The following is a 16,217-nucleotide window of genomic DNA, read 5'->3' as shown; positions in this document are numbered from 1 at the left end:
CTGCCAGGGAAGGATTTCTTCCTAACATCTAATCTAAATCTCTCTTTTTTCAGTTTAAAGCCATTCCCCCTTGTCCTATCACTATCTGAAACTGTGCTGACGTCCTTATCAGTATAAATATAGGTGGAGCTGGACCATTTCTAAATATCAGTGCATTTTACTGGTCTTTCTATATTTTGCCTTGTTTTCATACTAAGCTTTAAGGCTTTTAAATATGCTTTAGTATTTTGTGAAAATAGTGTCTTTTGTTCTTCTTATTTTGGTCTGTAGCCTTACTATTTTAAATCAAGCTAATTGTCTGGTGAGGGTTGCTAAAATTCTGGTTTCCTTGTATTTAGCAATTTCAAATATTCTCCTGCAGTTTCAGAAAGCAAGTCATGGATGAGTATCTAACCACAGAAACACATTAGAAAAGTGAGATCTCAATTTATCAAACCCCTTAAACTGCTCTTTCTATTTGCTTAGGTCCTCAGAAAATAACTTGCTCTTAATTAACAAAGATGTATAGTTGCAATGTCCAAGGACAGGTCAGACAGGACTTTAGGCAGCCTGATTTGTGGAAGGTGTCCCTGCCCATGGCAGCTGACTGGAACCTGATGGCATGTAAGGTCCTTTCCAACCCAAACCATGCAGATTCATATTTTTTGGATGATATCCACACCACTTGGGCAGTCTTTTGTCAGCAAGACTGTGGATGGTATCTCTTCTCAGATGCAGACATCTTCTGTGACTAACTCTTCCCAGACTTTTTGTAGACTGTTCAGACTTTGGCTAGCCACAGAAAATCTTTGCTTGTGTTTAATTCCTGCATTGTGTCCAAGGCAGGCCAGTTTCTTTAGCAGCATGTCTGGCTTTTGTTGTGAAACCACAGGTCAGTTTTTCTGTGCAAGGTGTGAACAGAGGGTGTCCATGCATTTCAGAGTGGGAAAGGATTGCATTTTCCCTGCCAAGAAAATGGCTCTCAGTGAGTTTGGAACCAGGGAGGACACTGTTCCCAGCATGACAAGACTTCCAGCTGCAGTTTGCAGGTGTGATTGCTCTCCAAGCTGTGTGCATCTGCGGGAAACTGGGTCAGTGTTGTGAGCTGGGTGGGATGCCTGGCAGGGCTTTGATTCAGAGGGTAGGGAGGCTGTCTGAGCAGGCATGGCATGTGCTGGAGCCCTGGTGCTGGAGGAGCAGCATGTGCAGGCTCTCCCTGCAGCACTGTGGCAGGTCTCAATGAATTACATCTCAAAGCATTTCAGGAAATTGTGGGCTAATGGCATCATCTTATTCCATATGCACAATCTTATAGAGATAAAGGATGAAATGTTTTTTTGGGAAGAATGTAATCTTTTGTACTAAGAAGAGTGTTATATCTGTGCTCTTCACTGGAATTTCTGGAAAGATGCCATTGAATTGGGAACTAACTGTTTTGCAGAATAGGTAGGTAAACATGTAGTGCTATTGTCAATAAAACAAGTGAATGCAACCCTATGTGGATGCACTGATTATATGAAAAATATTTTTATCACTCCCTGGAGCATATATATAATTAAAATTTTTTCAAGCCTTCCAACAGTATTTTAATTATCAAAGATATTCTAGTTAAACAATGTATAATGTTGCCATGGCAGGGACACCTTCCCCTGTGCCAGGCTGCTCCAGCCCCAGTGTCCAGCCTGGCCTTGGGCACTGCCAGGGATCCAGGGGCAGCCCCAGCTGCTCTGGGCACCCTGTGCCAGCCCTGCCCACCCTGCCAGGGAAGGATTTCTTCCTAACATCTAATCTAAATCTCTCTTTTTTCAGTTTAAAACCATTCCCCCTTGTCCTATCACTATCTGAAACTGTGCTGACGTCCTTATCAGTATAAATATAGGTGGAGCTGGACCATTTCTAAATATCAGTGCATTTTACTGGTCTTTCTATATTTTGCCTTGTTTTCATACTAAGCTTTAAGGCTTTTAAATATGCTTTAGTATTTTGTGAAAATAGTGTCTTTTGTTCTTCTTATTTTGGTCTGTAGCCTTACTATTTTAAATCAAGCTAATTGTCTGGTGAGGGTTGCTAAAATTCTGGTTTCCTTGTATTTAGCAATTTCAAATATTCTCCTGCAGTTTCAGAAAGCAAGTCATGGATGAGTATCTAACCACAGAAACACATTAGAAAAGTGAGATCTCAATTTATCAAACCCCTTAAACTGCTCTTTCTATTTGCTTAGGTCCTCAGAAAATAACTTGCTCTTAATTAACAAAGATGTATAGTTGCAATGTCCAAGGACAGGTCAGACAGGACTTTAGGCAGCCTGATTTGTGGAAGGTGTCCCTGCCCATGGCAGCTGACTGGAACCTGATGGCATGTAAGGTCCTTTCCAACCCAAACCATGCAGATTCATATTTTTTGGATGATATCCACACCACTTGGGCAGTCTTTTGTCAGCAAGACTGTGGATGGTATCTCTTCTCAGATGCAGACATCTTCTGTGACTAACTCTTCCCAGACTTTTTGTAGACTGTTCAGACTTTGGCTAGCCACAGAAAATCTTTGCTTGTGTTTAATTCCTGCATTGTGTCCAAGGCAGGCCAGTTTCTTTAGCAGCATGTCTGGCTTTTGTTGTGAAACCACAGGTCAGTTTTTCTGTGCAAGGTGTGAACAGAGGGTGTCCATGCATTTCAGAGTGGGAAAGGGTTGCATTTTCCCTGCCAAGAAAATGGCTGAGTGAGTTTGGAACCAGGGAGGACACTGTTCCCAGCATGACAAGACTTCCAGCTGCAGTTTGCAGGTGTGATTGCTCTCCAAGCTGTGTGCATCTGTGGGAAACTGGGTCAGTGTTGTGAGCTGGGTGGGATGCCTGGCAGGGCTTTGATTCAGAGGGTAGGGAGGCTGTCTGAGCAGGCATGGCATGTGCTGGAGCCCTGGTGCTGGAGGAGCAGCATGTGCAGGCTCTCCCTGCAGCACTGTGGCAGGTCTCCATGCATTACATCTCAAAGCATTTCAGGAAATTGTGGGCTAATGGCATCATCTTATCCCATATGCACAATCTTACAGAGATAAAGGATGAAATGTTTTTTTGGGAAGAATGTAATCTTTTGTACTAAGAAGAGTGTTATATCTGTGCTCTTCACTGGAATTTCTGGAAAGATGCCATTGAATTGGGAACTAACTGTTTTGCAGAATAGGTAGGTAAACATGTAGTGCTATTGTCAGTAAAACAAGTGAATGCAACCCTATGTGGATGCACTGATTATATGAAAAATATTTTTATCACTCCCTGGAGCATATATATAATTAAAATTTTTTCAAGCCTTCCAACAGTATTTTAATTATCAAAGATATTCTAGTTAAACAATGTATAATGTTAATGGTATTATTTATATAATGTTGAAGAGCCAAACACATCCTGAAGACCTTCACGAGGTCTTGTGTGTCATATGCAGTGTACAGGAAGTCCTTTAGTTCTACAATGGAATCCAGAACTGACTGGCAATTAGTCTGAATTGCAAATTCCCAGGGTGCAAAAGCACAACTATTCCTTTGCTCACAGGATGCAGAGAGCAGGTGACAGTCACAGTGAGGGAGGCTCAGGTACTTCCTTTGGTGCAGAGTCAGCCACCTCAGTGGTCCCAGTCCTGCCAGACCCCTGCCCAGGCCCCTCCCTGGCACAAATGTCGCGTGCATTATTCCTCATCCCTGACTGCCCTGATCCCATCTCCTGTCCTCAGGACAGCCTCTGGAGTGCTGGCAAACAGGGATGTACAAATGGTGTGAGTTGGCAGCCTGTCCTGGCTGGCAGCATACGCTGTGCTTCCAGCATCATACCAAATGCTGGCTTTGAGACCAAACCCCTCCAGAGCCCCACTGCCATCTCCAGTGATCTCATACTTCCTCTGCAGAGAGAAATGCCCTCCTCTTTCTTGTGCTTTGGTGGCAGTGCCTAGGGGTCATTCCCTGCCCCAGTGTCCTTGGACGAAGGGCAGCTGGATAGATGCACGGATGTGATGGCACAGGCACATGATGGTGCATTCATTCCTGGACTTCCCACTCTGGCATCTGGGGTGGGAGACCCTTCCCAGCACTATCCCTGTGCCTGTCTCTGGCCAGGATGCTGCCCCAGGATTTCCTTTCAGCAGCCTCCTCTTCTCCAGGGTGCTCTCAAAAATCTGGGGCTGCTCTCTATAATAAAAGAGCTGCTGGTGAAATGTGGGATTACTGCTCCATTTTCAACCACGAGGGGATCTCATTATACTTCCAGTCTTGGGATGCACGAACAGTGCACAGACTGTTCTGGCATCACCAAGAACAATTTTCAGGTCATGACTGTCTTGTATCATTTGACTCCCTTTTGTCATCCCCTTTATCCCAAATCTGCATAAAGCTTTAACTTTGATGCCAAATTATGAATAGCAGTTTGACCTGAAATTTAAAGCCAGCATTTCCATTCTCAAGAGACAGGGTCTCCCTGGCCCTGTGATACCATACAGCTACCAAACAGAATTTTAATTCCATAAGCCATGGTTGACTAAACTCAGCACAGGGTCTATTAGATACTATTTGATTTAGAATAGAAAAAAAAAAAAAAGAAAAAAAGAAAAAAAAGCAAATAAACAATTTAAAGATACACTGCTTTCTCGTATCCCTCTGTACCTTTTCACACTTAGACATCCTACCCAGACCACAGGTTTAGGTTTTTGTTTCCCCTCCTGTGTGGAATAAACTGATCCTTCCACTTCACAAAAGCCGTCATCTACCCTTGATAAAATTGCCTGGCTTTCTCTAAGAAGGGTATATATGTTGCTGTTGTCACTGAAATTGCTGAGCTCAAATTGAGAAGGGAGTTTCCAGCCTTAACTGCTAACATCAAATGTCTGTTCAGTATAAGGAGAGTTCAGCTCAAATTCAGCATTAGCAACTAAAGTTGAAAGAGGTATTTCCCTGTGCTGGTCCCCCAGTCTTAGAACCCTGCCTTAAAGAAGCCTCGTTTTCTAGATAGAGAGCATTTTCTGAAAAATCCATCTATGCTGAAGGATGACCTTAAATCAATAGTAAAAAATCTTTTGTAAAAAATCTTGTCCTCCAAGCATCCCTTGTATTACTGATGGCCAGCACGAGCTTGGGGTCACAACTGATGGCTACAGCAATGGGCTGTTTTTGTGCAGATCACCTCCATCACATCTCCTCTATACTTACAATCAAAAAAACTTGATGCAGAGTCTGTCAGAGGAGGTCTAGGTGATGTTATTCCTCTGCAGACTTCTTGGACTGTAAGCAACTGCAGCACTCATGGAAATCTTGCTGTTAAGGATGCATTTAAATTCTGCTCCTCAGAACTACTCTGGCAGCTAGATGCTATTTTTAAAACATTTCCTCCCTCTGTCTAGTTCAATGTTGCCATCTGGAGAAGAAATCTGATATTTACTGTTGTTCTTGGAGTTCCACCTCCTGGAGTCCTGGGAATACTGCAGATCTCAGTTTTCTGTGCATAAAATACATATTTCCAGCACTGACAGGTGAAGGAAAAGTGGGAAACCACTGTGAATCTGCAAAAAGCAAATTGAAACAAGTCCCAGTATTGCAAGAGTCTTTTCAGACTGCCAATCACATGTTTTCCAAACTTGTCTCATGGCTTTTCAGCCATGGTCAGTCACTTATGACTCCTGCTAAAAATCTCTGTCAAAGGGGAGAAGGAGGAAAGTGTGCTTTGAAGGCCAGGTTTGAGTCCTGCCAGTAAGCTGGAGAAATACAAAGTGAATTGGAGGGTCAGGAGTGCACCTTGGAGTGGGCCTTGCTGAGGATGCTGCAGTGGTAACTCAGCCCAGGGATTCCCCACCTTAGTAAAACACAGACTGGGCTAGTGCTGCTGACAGTGCTCCACAGAGGATCCGTGCCAAGGTCAGAGTTCAGCATGGGATGGAGATGAGCAGCACTGGCAGGCAGCACAGGAGGGGGACAGAGTGTGTGGGCGGTGACTGGGCAAAGTGTTCTGCTGGAGCTGACCCAAGCTGACTGTGGCTGTCATCATCAGGCCTTCCACTCGTCCTCTGTGCTCTCTTGCACACAGACCATGCACCAGGCAGCTTCCCAGGTGGCACAGTAAACGTGAAGCAGGCAAAATGTGGTTGTTATCCTGTATCCTGCCTTGAAATAATGTGTGAAGTTGTTGATGGGTTAAGGGTTGCCTGTAATGCAAGACTGTACAGTGTGTTTCCCAGCAAACTGTAACCTCTAAAAACATCCTCATGACTTCACCATATTGGTACCTACATCTGTTCAAGGGATAAAATAAGGCACTCTACTGTAGGTCACATCATGAGACTACTCATTTTTCCTCTTCTCTCTCCTCTTTGAAAGGTATTCAGGAATCTCCAGTACCAAATGGCCATTCTCTACCAAGCAGAGATTTTCTTCGGAAACAGATGCGAGGAGACCTTTTCACCCAGCAGCAGCTAGAAGTGTTGGATCGTGTCTTTGAGAGACAACATTATTCTGACATTTTCACAACAACTGAGCCCATCAAACCAGAGCAGGTACTATTGCAAATATTTCATGTTTTCCTGATATGCTTTCCACTGGCAGAGCTCTGTTTGATGTACACGACCAAAGGCTTTTCAGTTTCAGTTGACAAATATGGAGACACATCCTGTCAAGCTCATTTCAGCCAAGTCCGTGTTAGCCATTAAAACCTACTAGGAAATGAAGGAAAACCCTCATTGTGCAAACATCAGCAAGTGTTTGGCTATGAAATTACACCTGATCTGGACCAGTTGCATCAAACGAATCTTTAAAAAGCACCACAGCTTCTGATGCTTTTTGTTAGATCAAAAGCAGGCAGTGCAAGTAACAAGAAGACTTGCAAAACCCAATGCCTAATTTTGGTTCACATTGAGCATGATTGTGGACACAAATCAGATTTTTGTATCCAGAAATGGCTTATTAGACATGTAACTGGCCATTTGCTGAGAGAAACACCAGATTAGTATGTGAAGGTAAATTAATTTCACCTATGGGTCTGCAGTGTGTTTGAGGAGGACTTGGCATTAATATTTTGGAAAAATTCCATTTTTGCAGGCCTAGTATAAAAGCACATGAAAAAAACTGATGAGCTATGTCTCTCTGTGTTCTTCTTCTTAGGTGGCAGTATTTAATTTAGCTGCTGAGAAGGAGGTAGAAATTAATATATTGCTGTCAGCACTGATATTGGTCTAGCTTGCTACTTAATGATGTATTCAGCCATTAATCTTCAGTGTTCGTAATATTAGACATGCTTTTTAGCAAGGTGGATGGACTTTTGTAACACTGATTCCCCTTGGAGGAATCTACCCATTTGAGGGCCATTGGAAGTGCTCTCATGGTAACCTACTAGCATTGTGGCTTCAGTTAAGAAATGTGTATATTTTTAATTTTTTAAAAAAAATTACTTACTTATGCTGAACATGGTATGGTAGAGTAGGAATTGCTCATGCCTTTAAGCTCATCTGTCATTTGCTGTTTCATTCATGGAGACATTTGCTTTTCACCATCTCTGCTGTTTTTGTGCTTTCCCTGGTTTGCGATCCCTGCGGAACCCTGCGGGGGTGAGGCTGGCAGGAGGTGGGCAGTCAGACCATCCGAGTCTCCGGGAGGTGAAGTGGCCCTCACGCACCACTAGATGGTGGCTATCCCATCCAAACCCGGGTGATGCTGCAGAGGGCAGGCTCCTCGCCCCGGGCTGTGGCGAGCCTTTTCAGCACTGGTCACCTCGGAGCTGTGTCTTGCTAGAGCTGTTCCTGCAAAAACATTATAGCCAAAACAGTCATTGCAAAGGGAGCAGTGATGGGAAGCGGCTTTGGATTTGTTTTTCTGGTCCCGAGCCTCTTAGTCATGGCCAGCTGTAGCTCATGGGAGACAGTCCAGCAGTGAGTGAACATTTATTCGGTGATAAACTTCTACTGGTTTTGTAGGAAAAGTGGGAGATTTGAATAAGAATATTGCAGAAGTGTTGTCCTAGTTATCAAATTTGGGATATTTGTAAATGATCTCCCAGGGCCGCATAAGGAGTTGTGACTAGAATGGCTCTCAGCAGCCAGATTATTAAAATAGGAGATATGCTGATGTTAATATGATGAACAGGATACTCCTTGCATGCTGTACGAAGTCTTGTACGATGATGGGAAATCTGGCATTATGAGGTTCAAATTGTACTTTGCAGAACCATGTTGCCTGGCATTTTTACATGTAGTTACAAAAGAAATTTTTAGTTGTTTGTTTACATATTTCTCAGAATATGCTCTTTGCTTTTGGAAGGCTGGTCCATGGTTAAGGGCTTATGGCTATTTGGGGTCGGCTTCTGCTTTTTGATGGTATGTGAAGGGTAACTTTCAACATGACCAGACGTGATCTGTATGACCTGTTGCAGGTCACAAAGATGCTGTGTGAGCCCCAGTCCTTACAGGAACAGTCTTGTCTCACCTCCCTGGTGAGTCAAGCAAAGCTGTCGTGGTGCTTCTCCAAAGTGGAGAAGCTGTCTGCATCAATTAGTAAGGCCAAGGAAATCAATGAGAAATCAAATACTGTGGGTATTAATGACATACCTTGTAAAACCAGAGCTGTCCCTGGATTAGACTGTTGTCATAAAGCAAGATCTGCCAGTGACATTTGTCTGTCCAAAATGCTGCTGGACCCCAAAGTGCTGTTTTAGCAGCTAACTCAGTGGTGGATGTATGGAGCTTTAAGCTCTTTCTGTAGAGGAAAATATGGAAAAGATACTCCATCCCATGGAGACAGGATGTGGGAAGAAGACTTGTATGAACTTCTGACCCACTGTTTATCCATTTTATTAGAAATTTGATCCAGCAGCAGCCAGCAGAACATCACTAATTTTGCTTTGGCACAAAACCTTACTGATGTGCCAGTACTATTCACTTGGAGATGGCTCCAGGTATGTAATTGGAATAACTGTTATTCTGTAGACAGTGTAGATCCCTTTTCCTTCCTGTTTTGTTGGCTCTTCTCTCTGTCTTCCTCCTCACTTGTGTGCTGGGGGCAGGCCCTTGGTACTGGTGAGGGGGAAAGAACAACACAGTGTTTGCAGCCTCATCAGCCTCGGCTCCCAGACGCTGCCCAAAGTCCTCCTGGTGCATTTTATGCACAAAATTTGTCCTTACCTTTTTGAGTCCATTGCCCTTCGTGTTGGTAGAGGGGCTGATGGGCTTTGTGGGAGTAATTGCTCACCAGTGTGTAACCCTTTGCTTGGAGTATTTCCAATCCACTTCCTTCAGTTTCCCATGATGTTTCCCTCAGTTAACCTGCTTAAAATGGGGGCTCTTGAGATATTTTTCATCTTATGACATGGTTGGACTATGATGCTAATAACACCAAGATTGTGGGCTCAATTCCTTACTTAAGAGTTAGACTCAGTGATACTTGTGGGTCCCTTCCAACTCAGAATATTCTGTGAATCTGTGAATCTATGCTGTACTGTTGATAATACTTATATTAACTTTCACATCTGCTGTAATTTGTGGTATCTGTGGAGAGACTGATGAGAAAGGGATACTTGTACTTGGGGAAAGGCTCATACCCTGTTGAGAGAGAAGGCCACCACTGGAGAGTGACAGGGAAATAAAGCATCAGACAGTCCTTGGAGAGAATCAGTGATGATTGTGTGTGCTGGGTGAGGCAGGGATCCCACCGTGTGCTCCTACCATTAAAGACTGTCAGATGTTGTGCCTCAAGGGGCAGAATTGAAGCATCAGTTGTTCCTTGCCTTGTTTTGCAGCCTAACACCCAGTGGTGCAGCTGGGCACGGGTACATGTGTGCTCTGCAGCACAGATGTGTTCCCTGCATGTGTGGGGCATGGAAAACATCCAGCTGCAGAGGGAGCCAGGGCTGAGGGGTGTTTGTGCAAACAGAATCAAGTCCTTTCATGTCTCTGTGCTGTGGGGAGGAACCATGACATAAAGTCAGTACTGAGAAGCACCCTGGCCCACCTCCCCCTGACAGAGCCCTGCTATAAAAATGAATTCTTCTGTTACGGGAGTTCATAAGAATGAAGGCCTATCTCTCATGTTTACGCCCTTTTGTGCTCATTTTCTGCAAACAGCCCGTGATTACTTTGCACAGGCTGCAAATGTTCACAGAAAACTGATTTCAGTTATTTCTGGGCACGGGCATGGAAATGCATGGAGTGGTATTTTTGCAACACCAGTGTTGCACTGCCATTCTGTACATGGCTGCTATGTCCCAGCTCTGTGTGTCTCGTCTGTCAGCAGGGACAGCACCCGCAACCATGTAAGGCCAGACCTTGTGATTCTTAGGCCTTGGGAAAGAAAAGCCTTCACAGCAGCTTCCATTCTGTCTGTGCTCTGTGTGTATGTGCATGGGCCTGCTGCTCCCCAGTGTGCTGGCTCTGCAGTGCCCTCAGGGAAGGCTCTTGGTGTTGCCAACACCCCAGATTCCCTTGGAACAAACCAAACTGACACAAGGAGTGGCTTTTACCTGTCTGCCTGGCCTGGAATTGTGCTCTGCACCTATACCTGTGTCAGACCAACATGATTCAGAGTGGCCTCTACTTCAGGCAAGCCCCATTATTCATGGTCACTGCAATGAAAACTCAGACTTTATCCAGAACTGGCACTCATCCTGTGCATTGAGTTGCAACACAGAGTGGCAAAATTTTCCAGTGCCTATTGTCCATTAAGACCTGGAGGAACTGGAAGCACTGGCTGTAGTCAGCAAACCCCTCTGTGAGACTCTGGGGGTGATTGTCCTCCAGTAGCTTCCTGTGATTCCAGCCAGAAGGATGGAGGAACTCCACAGCATCTTTGGGAGATTGTCCCAGACTGGCCAAGCCTGTGCCATCGGCTTTGTGAGCTGTTGACTCAAGCAATTCTCCAGTCAAAGCACTGACAAAGACAGGGGGTGTTCTTGGAGACTGAGACCCAGGAAAGTCAAGGAGACCTGAGGCCTCCAGGTGTGTGAGGCTGGACCAGGGCAGGAAAGCCCCACTGAAGCAGGCAGAGGGCAAGCCTGGGGCTAGTGGAACAAGGTGCTTGTGGAGGCTGTGAGAGTGGGATTAATGCATCTCAGGGTGAAAAATGCAGGGTGAAGGATATAGAGCTGCATTGGCTCAATGGCAGAGACAGTGCGTTAATTTTCTCAGAATAAAGAAAAGAATTATCCATGCTGGATTTCTGTCCAGAACAGAAATGGATTCTTTTGTACTTTCAGTTTCACACATGGGTCCAATCGAATACTCATTGAAGCCAAGAGGAATATTTCTATTGACTTCAATAAACTTTATATCAGGGCCATAATGAGGCATAACATGATGTGACCAGATTCAACACTGTGTAGGTCACCAGCTAAGAAGATAACTGCCTGCTGATAATAGCAAATAATTCCTATGCCTGTGCTGGTGCTTTCCCACTGCTTTAAGCTAGAACTAAACAGAATATCTGTTCTCAGATTGAGTTCTGGATAAAATGTAGATATTCTGTGCTCATACAGGAACCAGTAACCTGGCAAACATTTAGTAACACAGGTATTCATGACACAGAGTGCAGATAAATGTGTATCTGGAGATAGGCATAGGCAGATGGAATCTGGATAATTATTGAAATTTAGATAGCCAAGGAATCCCCCCAAAATTACTTATGATTTGGAAAAAGTGGAAGAATTGCATGAAGTTGAAACTTGATGCAGAGAGAGTTGCACCAAAGTTCTCTGAATTCACCAAGAGAGGGACATAAACTTCTTTTGAAAATCTTCAAGTTTTGCTTTCTGCCTAAGTACGCTTCAGCTTTAAAAGAGGAGTCTTGGGGTTTTTTTCCTAGGAGCAGCTGGAATGCAACTTCTGAGAGGAGTGAGATACACAATCCCCCTTACACTTTGATCTTTGGGAATAATGGAAAATTCTACTAAAGCCAGAAAGTATAATCAATTTCTGTTTTAAGAGGACTCACTCCCAAAGTGCAGTTATTGAAGATGCAAAGGAAGGAATTAATCTACTGAAAGGTGTCCCTGCCTGTGCCAGGGTGTTGAAATAAGATGATCTTTAAGATCTCTCCCAATGCAAACCATACAATGATTCCATGAGCTGCAGGACTGTATGCTTTGTCCTGGTCCCCAGAGTGCGACAAATATGTTTTTTCTTGGAAAACCTTTGGGTAGATAGAGGCTGATGAGCATCTGAAAACACTCTGACACTTTTATTGAGAAATGCAGAGTGAATATTTGTTTGTGTCTTCCCAAAACTTCATGTTGTCCAGAAAAAGTGAAGATTATGAAAATTATTCATGGGTAGTTTGAGGAGCCAAATCTTTTCTCAATCTGCCACTTGCCAGAATGATTTGAGCATTTCAAGGCAAGCTCTTAACCATGGCTGCATTACATGGTGTGCTAAACGAAAAACAAGTTAAAAAGGAAGAGACAATAATACGTGGCTCAATAAATGTACACAAATAGAAAACTGAGAAAAAATAAAGACAAAGGGAGAGGTGAAGCAGAAGCTAGCAACGCTCTGCCCACTCTGCAGTGGTGGGTTGGAGGACACGGTGCTGCAGGGTCAGCACCCTGAGCCATGGTGAGATGCACCCCCAGCTCTGCCAGAGTGTCAGGGGCCTGAGGTGGTGACAGGGGGCTGTGGGATGCAGGATGATTTTGTGGGTGGCTGCATTAACCCCCTGCCTTCCCCAGGCCACCCTGCTGGCTGCCGTGGCTCCTGGTACTGGTGCCAGTGCCAGGCTATGCCAGGGGCTGCCGGCAGGCACTACCTGCTCATCCTCAATCTGCTGATCCTGTGATTCTCTGTAGCCACAGAGGAGAGAATGAGAGGCTGGGTGGGAGAGGAGCAGGGAGCAAGGGCAGTTCTCTGGCTTTTACAGCTGAAATCTCCCCTGTTCCAGGCTGTACCCTTACTGGTGGGAGGGGAAGAAAATCCCAGCTCTAAAATCAAGCCTAGGAGAGCACATCAGGAGGCAAAAAACCTTCCCATATTTACTCTCAGTAGACTATCAAACAACACCAGGCTATTAATTTGGCTTTTGAGTCTTCACTAAAGCCCATAAAAGCGCAGTTGTCAAATGGAGTTCATTTTAATTTCCTTTCAATCACAGTAAATTATTCAGGTGATAAATCAGCTGGGGCAGCCTCCTGGCTGTAATAGAAACCCTAATTCCTGGCTAATTATCCAGCCCATTGCTGCCAGCAGATCAATACCCCTACCGAATGGAAAGGGCGTGGGGTCCAGGCAGGCAGGAGGGCGGAGGGACAGCAGCTGGGAGCACAGGCACCCGTGACCCCTGCCCTCTGCGGGGGCTGGAGGGGAAAAAGCTGTGCTGCTGCTGGTCAGCAGGATGTGGCAACTGGCCCCTTGCTGCAGTTGTGGCCCCTTGCCCAGCCCTGAGTGCTGGGCTTTGCTGCTTGTCCCCATGGTAAGCCATGTCAGGGGGTTGGGTGGTGTAGGGTATCCCCATCTCTGTGCCAGACAGGAGAGTGGGCAACCCCTGGATTATCCACCTGCCCTTCCTCCCTCCTCTCTTGCTTACTCAAAGACCAGCCATTTCAATTCCAGACCCCCTCAGACCTCGGATACCCGAGCTGCTCCCACCTGGGTAATCCATGAGTGTGCTGTGGGTGTGTACCCCCACCTACTGCAGCCCTCTCTGCCAGCCAGTTGTGCCCTTTAAATATTACTCAGAAGGAAATCTCAGGCTGGCAATAGTTTTCCTTGTCCAGTAGAACCTTTCAGTAAAAATGAAACAGGTAAAAGATGAGAGGACCAGCACTCAGCTGTAAAATGGAGCGCTTCACTGTGACACAGCAGCAACCTCAGGAGGATGACAGTGGCATTTACCCCCATCTCCTAGAGCTGCACAAAGCACTTGGAGCCTGCAGGCTATGCTGTCAGCTGCTGTCTACAGCTCAGCGTCATCGAGTTATTCTGCAAAAGTGTCTGATAGAGCTCCACCATTTGTCTCAGACACTTTCATGCAACACCTGTGCTGCTGTAGAGGCTGAAGGCTCCTCAGGACAGAATGTCTTCTCTGAGCCCTACATCCCTTCATTGCACTGCTGGGGATGCAGAGGGATGCACCACCTTCTCCTTTGGCTTTCCTCTGGGTTAGATTGAAAAAGGAGAAAGAAACCTGCCGTAGTGTTTCTTCCTGCTAATTTTTTTTTTTTAAATTTTTTTGAGGGGAAAGGTTTTTCTTCTCAAATAGCAGCAGAAAGCACAGCTCCTTCGGCCAGTACCTCCTCTTTGCATACCCTCTCCTTTGCCCTTCCTTGTGAGCATTTCTTAGTGCATAAGCTTCTGAAGACCGCAAAGAATTCTGTGTGTGTGCCACCTTGTTATGTCACGTTGTGTTGGGTGGTGACAGTCACAGCAGATTTTGTTGTATGACACCTGTGTGTATTCTGTGTGACAGTAGGGCTGTGCAGGCAAAGAGTTTTCTGGGGAAGGAGCATGACAGGAGCCATGTATCCAGCAAACGTCTTCCTGCATCAACACGTTCCCTGTGAAAAGCAACCCTGCAGCTTTCAGGGGCAGCTGAGGATGTCTGAGGGGGTCTGGAATTGAAATGGCTGGTCTTGAGTAAGCAAGAGAGGAGGGAGGAAGGGCAGGTGGATAATCCAGGGGTTGCCCACTCTCCTGTCTGGCACAGAGATGGGGATACCCTGCTCCCCACTGCAGCTCAACGCCCAATGCCCCTTCCCAGAGGACCTTCCCCGTGGAAGCAGGTGGTGACCAACTTTCCCACTGTGTCTAGAAGTAATGGGCATCCTAGGGTCAGGATTTCTCCTGCAGACTTTTCCAGAAGGTGACACAGAGCATTTCCTGCAGCCTGCAATACCTTGGGAGCATGACCATGCTGAAGAGAAGCTCTGGTAGAGCAGAGAGCTGGGGTTCCATTGCACACACCCTGCTGTGATGGCAGTCAGTACGATGAGACCAAGCTGGAGAAGAGTAACAGCAAACACATTTCAGGGATTTCAGGGTGAATTTGAAAGACTGGATCTCTCAAAGTGCCTTTATGGTGTTAGGAAGCCTCAGTGATGGCTGGAGCTAATGCAAATGATGCTTCTCTCTTAGTCTGAGCAATGGGGTAGGTGGGCTACATCCCTCAACTTACATGACTCTGTCTGGGGACTCTGTGTGTCTCCAGGGTTGCTAAGTGTGAGTTCTTTTCCTACACAGGGGAGTCCTTGTCACCTCCTCCTCCCTGTGACCCATCAAAGAGGAGGAATCCCAAAATACCACAGTAGACAGCTCCTTTGAGAATTGCATTGTATTCCTGGTTATAAACATCCCCTTTTTTCCTCCTGACTGCTCTTAAACATGACTATATGTAAAAATACAAATTCATAAGTTAAAGGAAAGGCCAGCCCTGCTGAGGCTTGCGCTCCCACATCTCCTTTGTCTTTGTCCCTCTTCTCTATGCACTGGAGTTTCTCTATAAACTGGAGTTTCTCCATAAACTGGAGGGATGTCTTCTCCCCCTGGCAGGCTCCCCACATTGTGCACAGGCTTGTGCAAAGGGAATGTTGGTGACATGTGACATGGTCAGCAGCTGGCAAAGGCAGACCAGCTCTCCCCTGCTCTGGAAGCTCCTCAGGGAAGAGGATGCTACTGAGGAGGAAAGCTTTTTTCCCGGAGAGCCTGGTGTCTTGCTTTGAAAGACAGGTGTTTGCAAAGTAAGGCGGAAACCTCTCTCAGAATGGAAACAATGTCACCCTCTTCCCTCCAAATAATTAGAACTTTTAGAAGTTAAGGGGCTTTCAAGGAAAGATATGAGAAAAGGAATAGCAGTTCTTTATCACTATGTATGTGTATAATAAGGTAAACAAACAACCCTGGCAGCAGCAACAAACAGAACCAGACACCCCGTCCCAGCCAGAAGCACAGAGCCAGCCCCAGCCTGAAGGACAGACCAATCCCTCTGAAGCACAGACCCAGGCCCAGCCTGAAGCACTGAAGGGGGCGCTGTGGCGGCAGCGGCGCCCTCATGCAGCAATGGCGGGCAGGCTGAAACCTCAGAGTGGCTGTGGGACAGCAGGGATGAGCAGACTCCAGAGAGGCAAGTGAAATATATCAGGTGCTGCGTTACAGTGTAGTGAGAAACCAGGAGCAGTGGCAGAGAAGAAGCTGGGCTCTTAAACATGGCAGGGAGTGGCTCCCTGGGAGGGGTGAGGGCTCAGGGTCCAGGGGTTTCCCCTGAGGCACCTGAGTGGATGGTGAGGGTCTTTTTTTTTTAGTGAG

At 45.8% G+C, this 16,217-nt stretch overlaps 1 protein-coding gene across 1 annotated transcript in view; it reads left to right on the top strand.

Annotated features, from left to right (window-relative positions):
* The window catches only part of PAX5 (paired box 5), a 132,223-nt gene that overhangs the window by 41,424 nt on the left and 74,582 nt on the right, over positions 1-16,217 (top strand). Inside the window, exon 6 of the mRNA XM_039708441.1 lies at positions 6,328-6,503. Coding sequence (XP_039564375.1) covers positions 6,328-6,503 — 176 coding nt within the window. The remainder of the gene's footprint in view (positions 1-6,327; positions 6,504-16,217) is intronic.

This window comes from Passer montanus, unplaced genomic scaffold (genome assembly GCF_014805655.1).
Source record: "Passer montanus isolate IOZ18808 unplaced genomic scaffold, ASM1480565v1 scaffold201, whole genome shotgun sequence".
In the NCBI taxonomy this organism is placed as follows: domain Eukaryota; kingdom Metazoa; phylum Chordata; class Aves; order Passeriformes; family Passeridae; genus Passer; species Passer montanus.
This window is presented reverse-complemented; position numbering and strand designations above follow the sequence as displayed.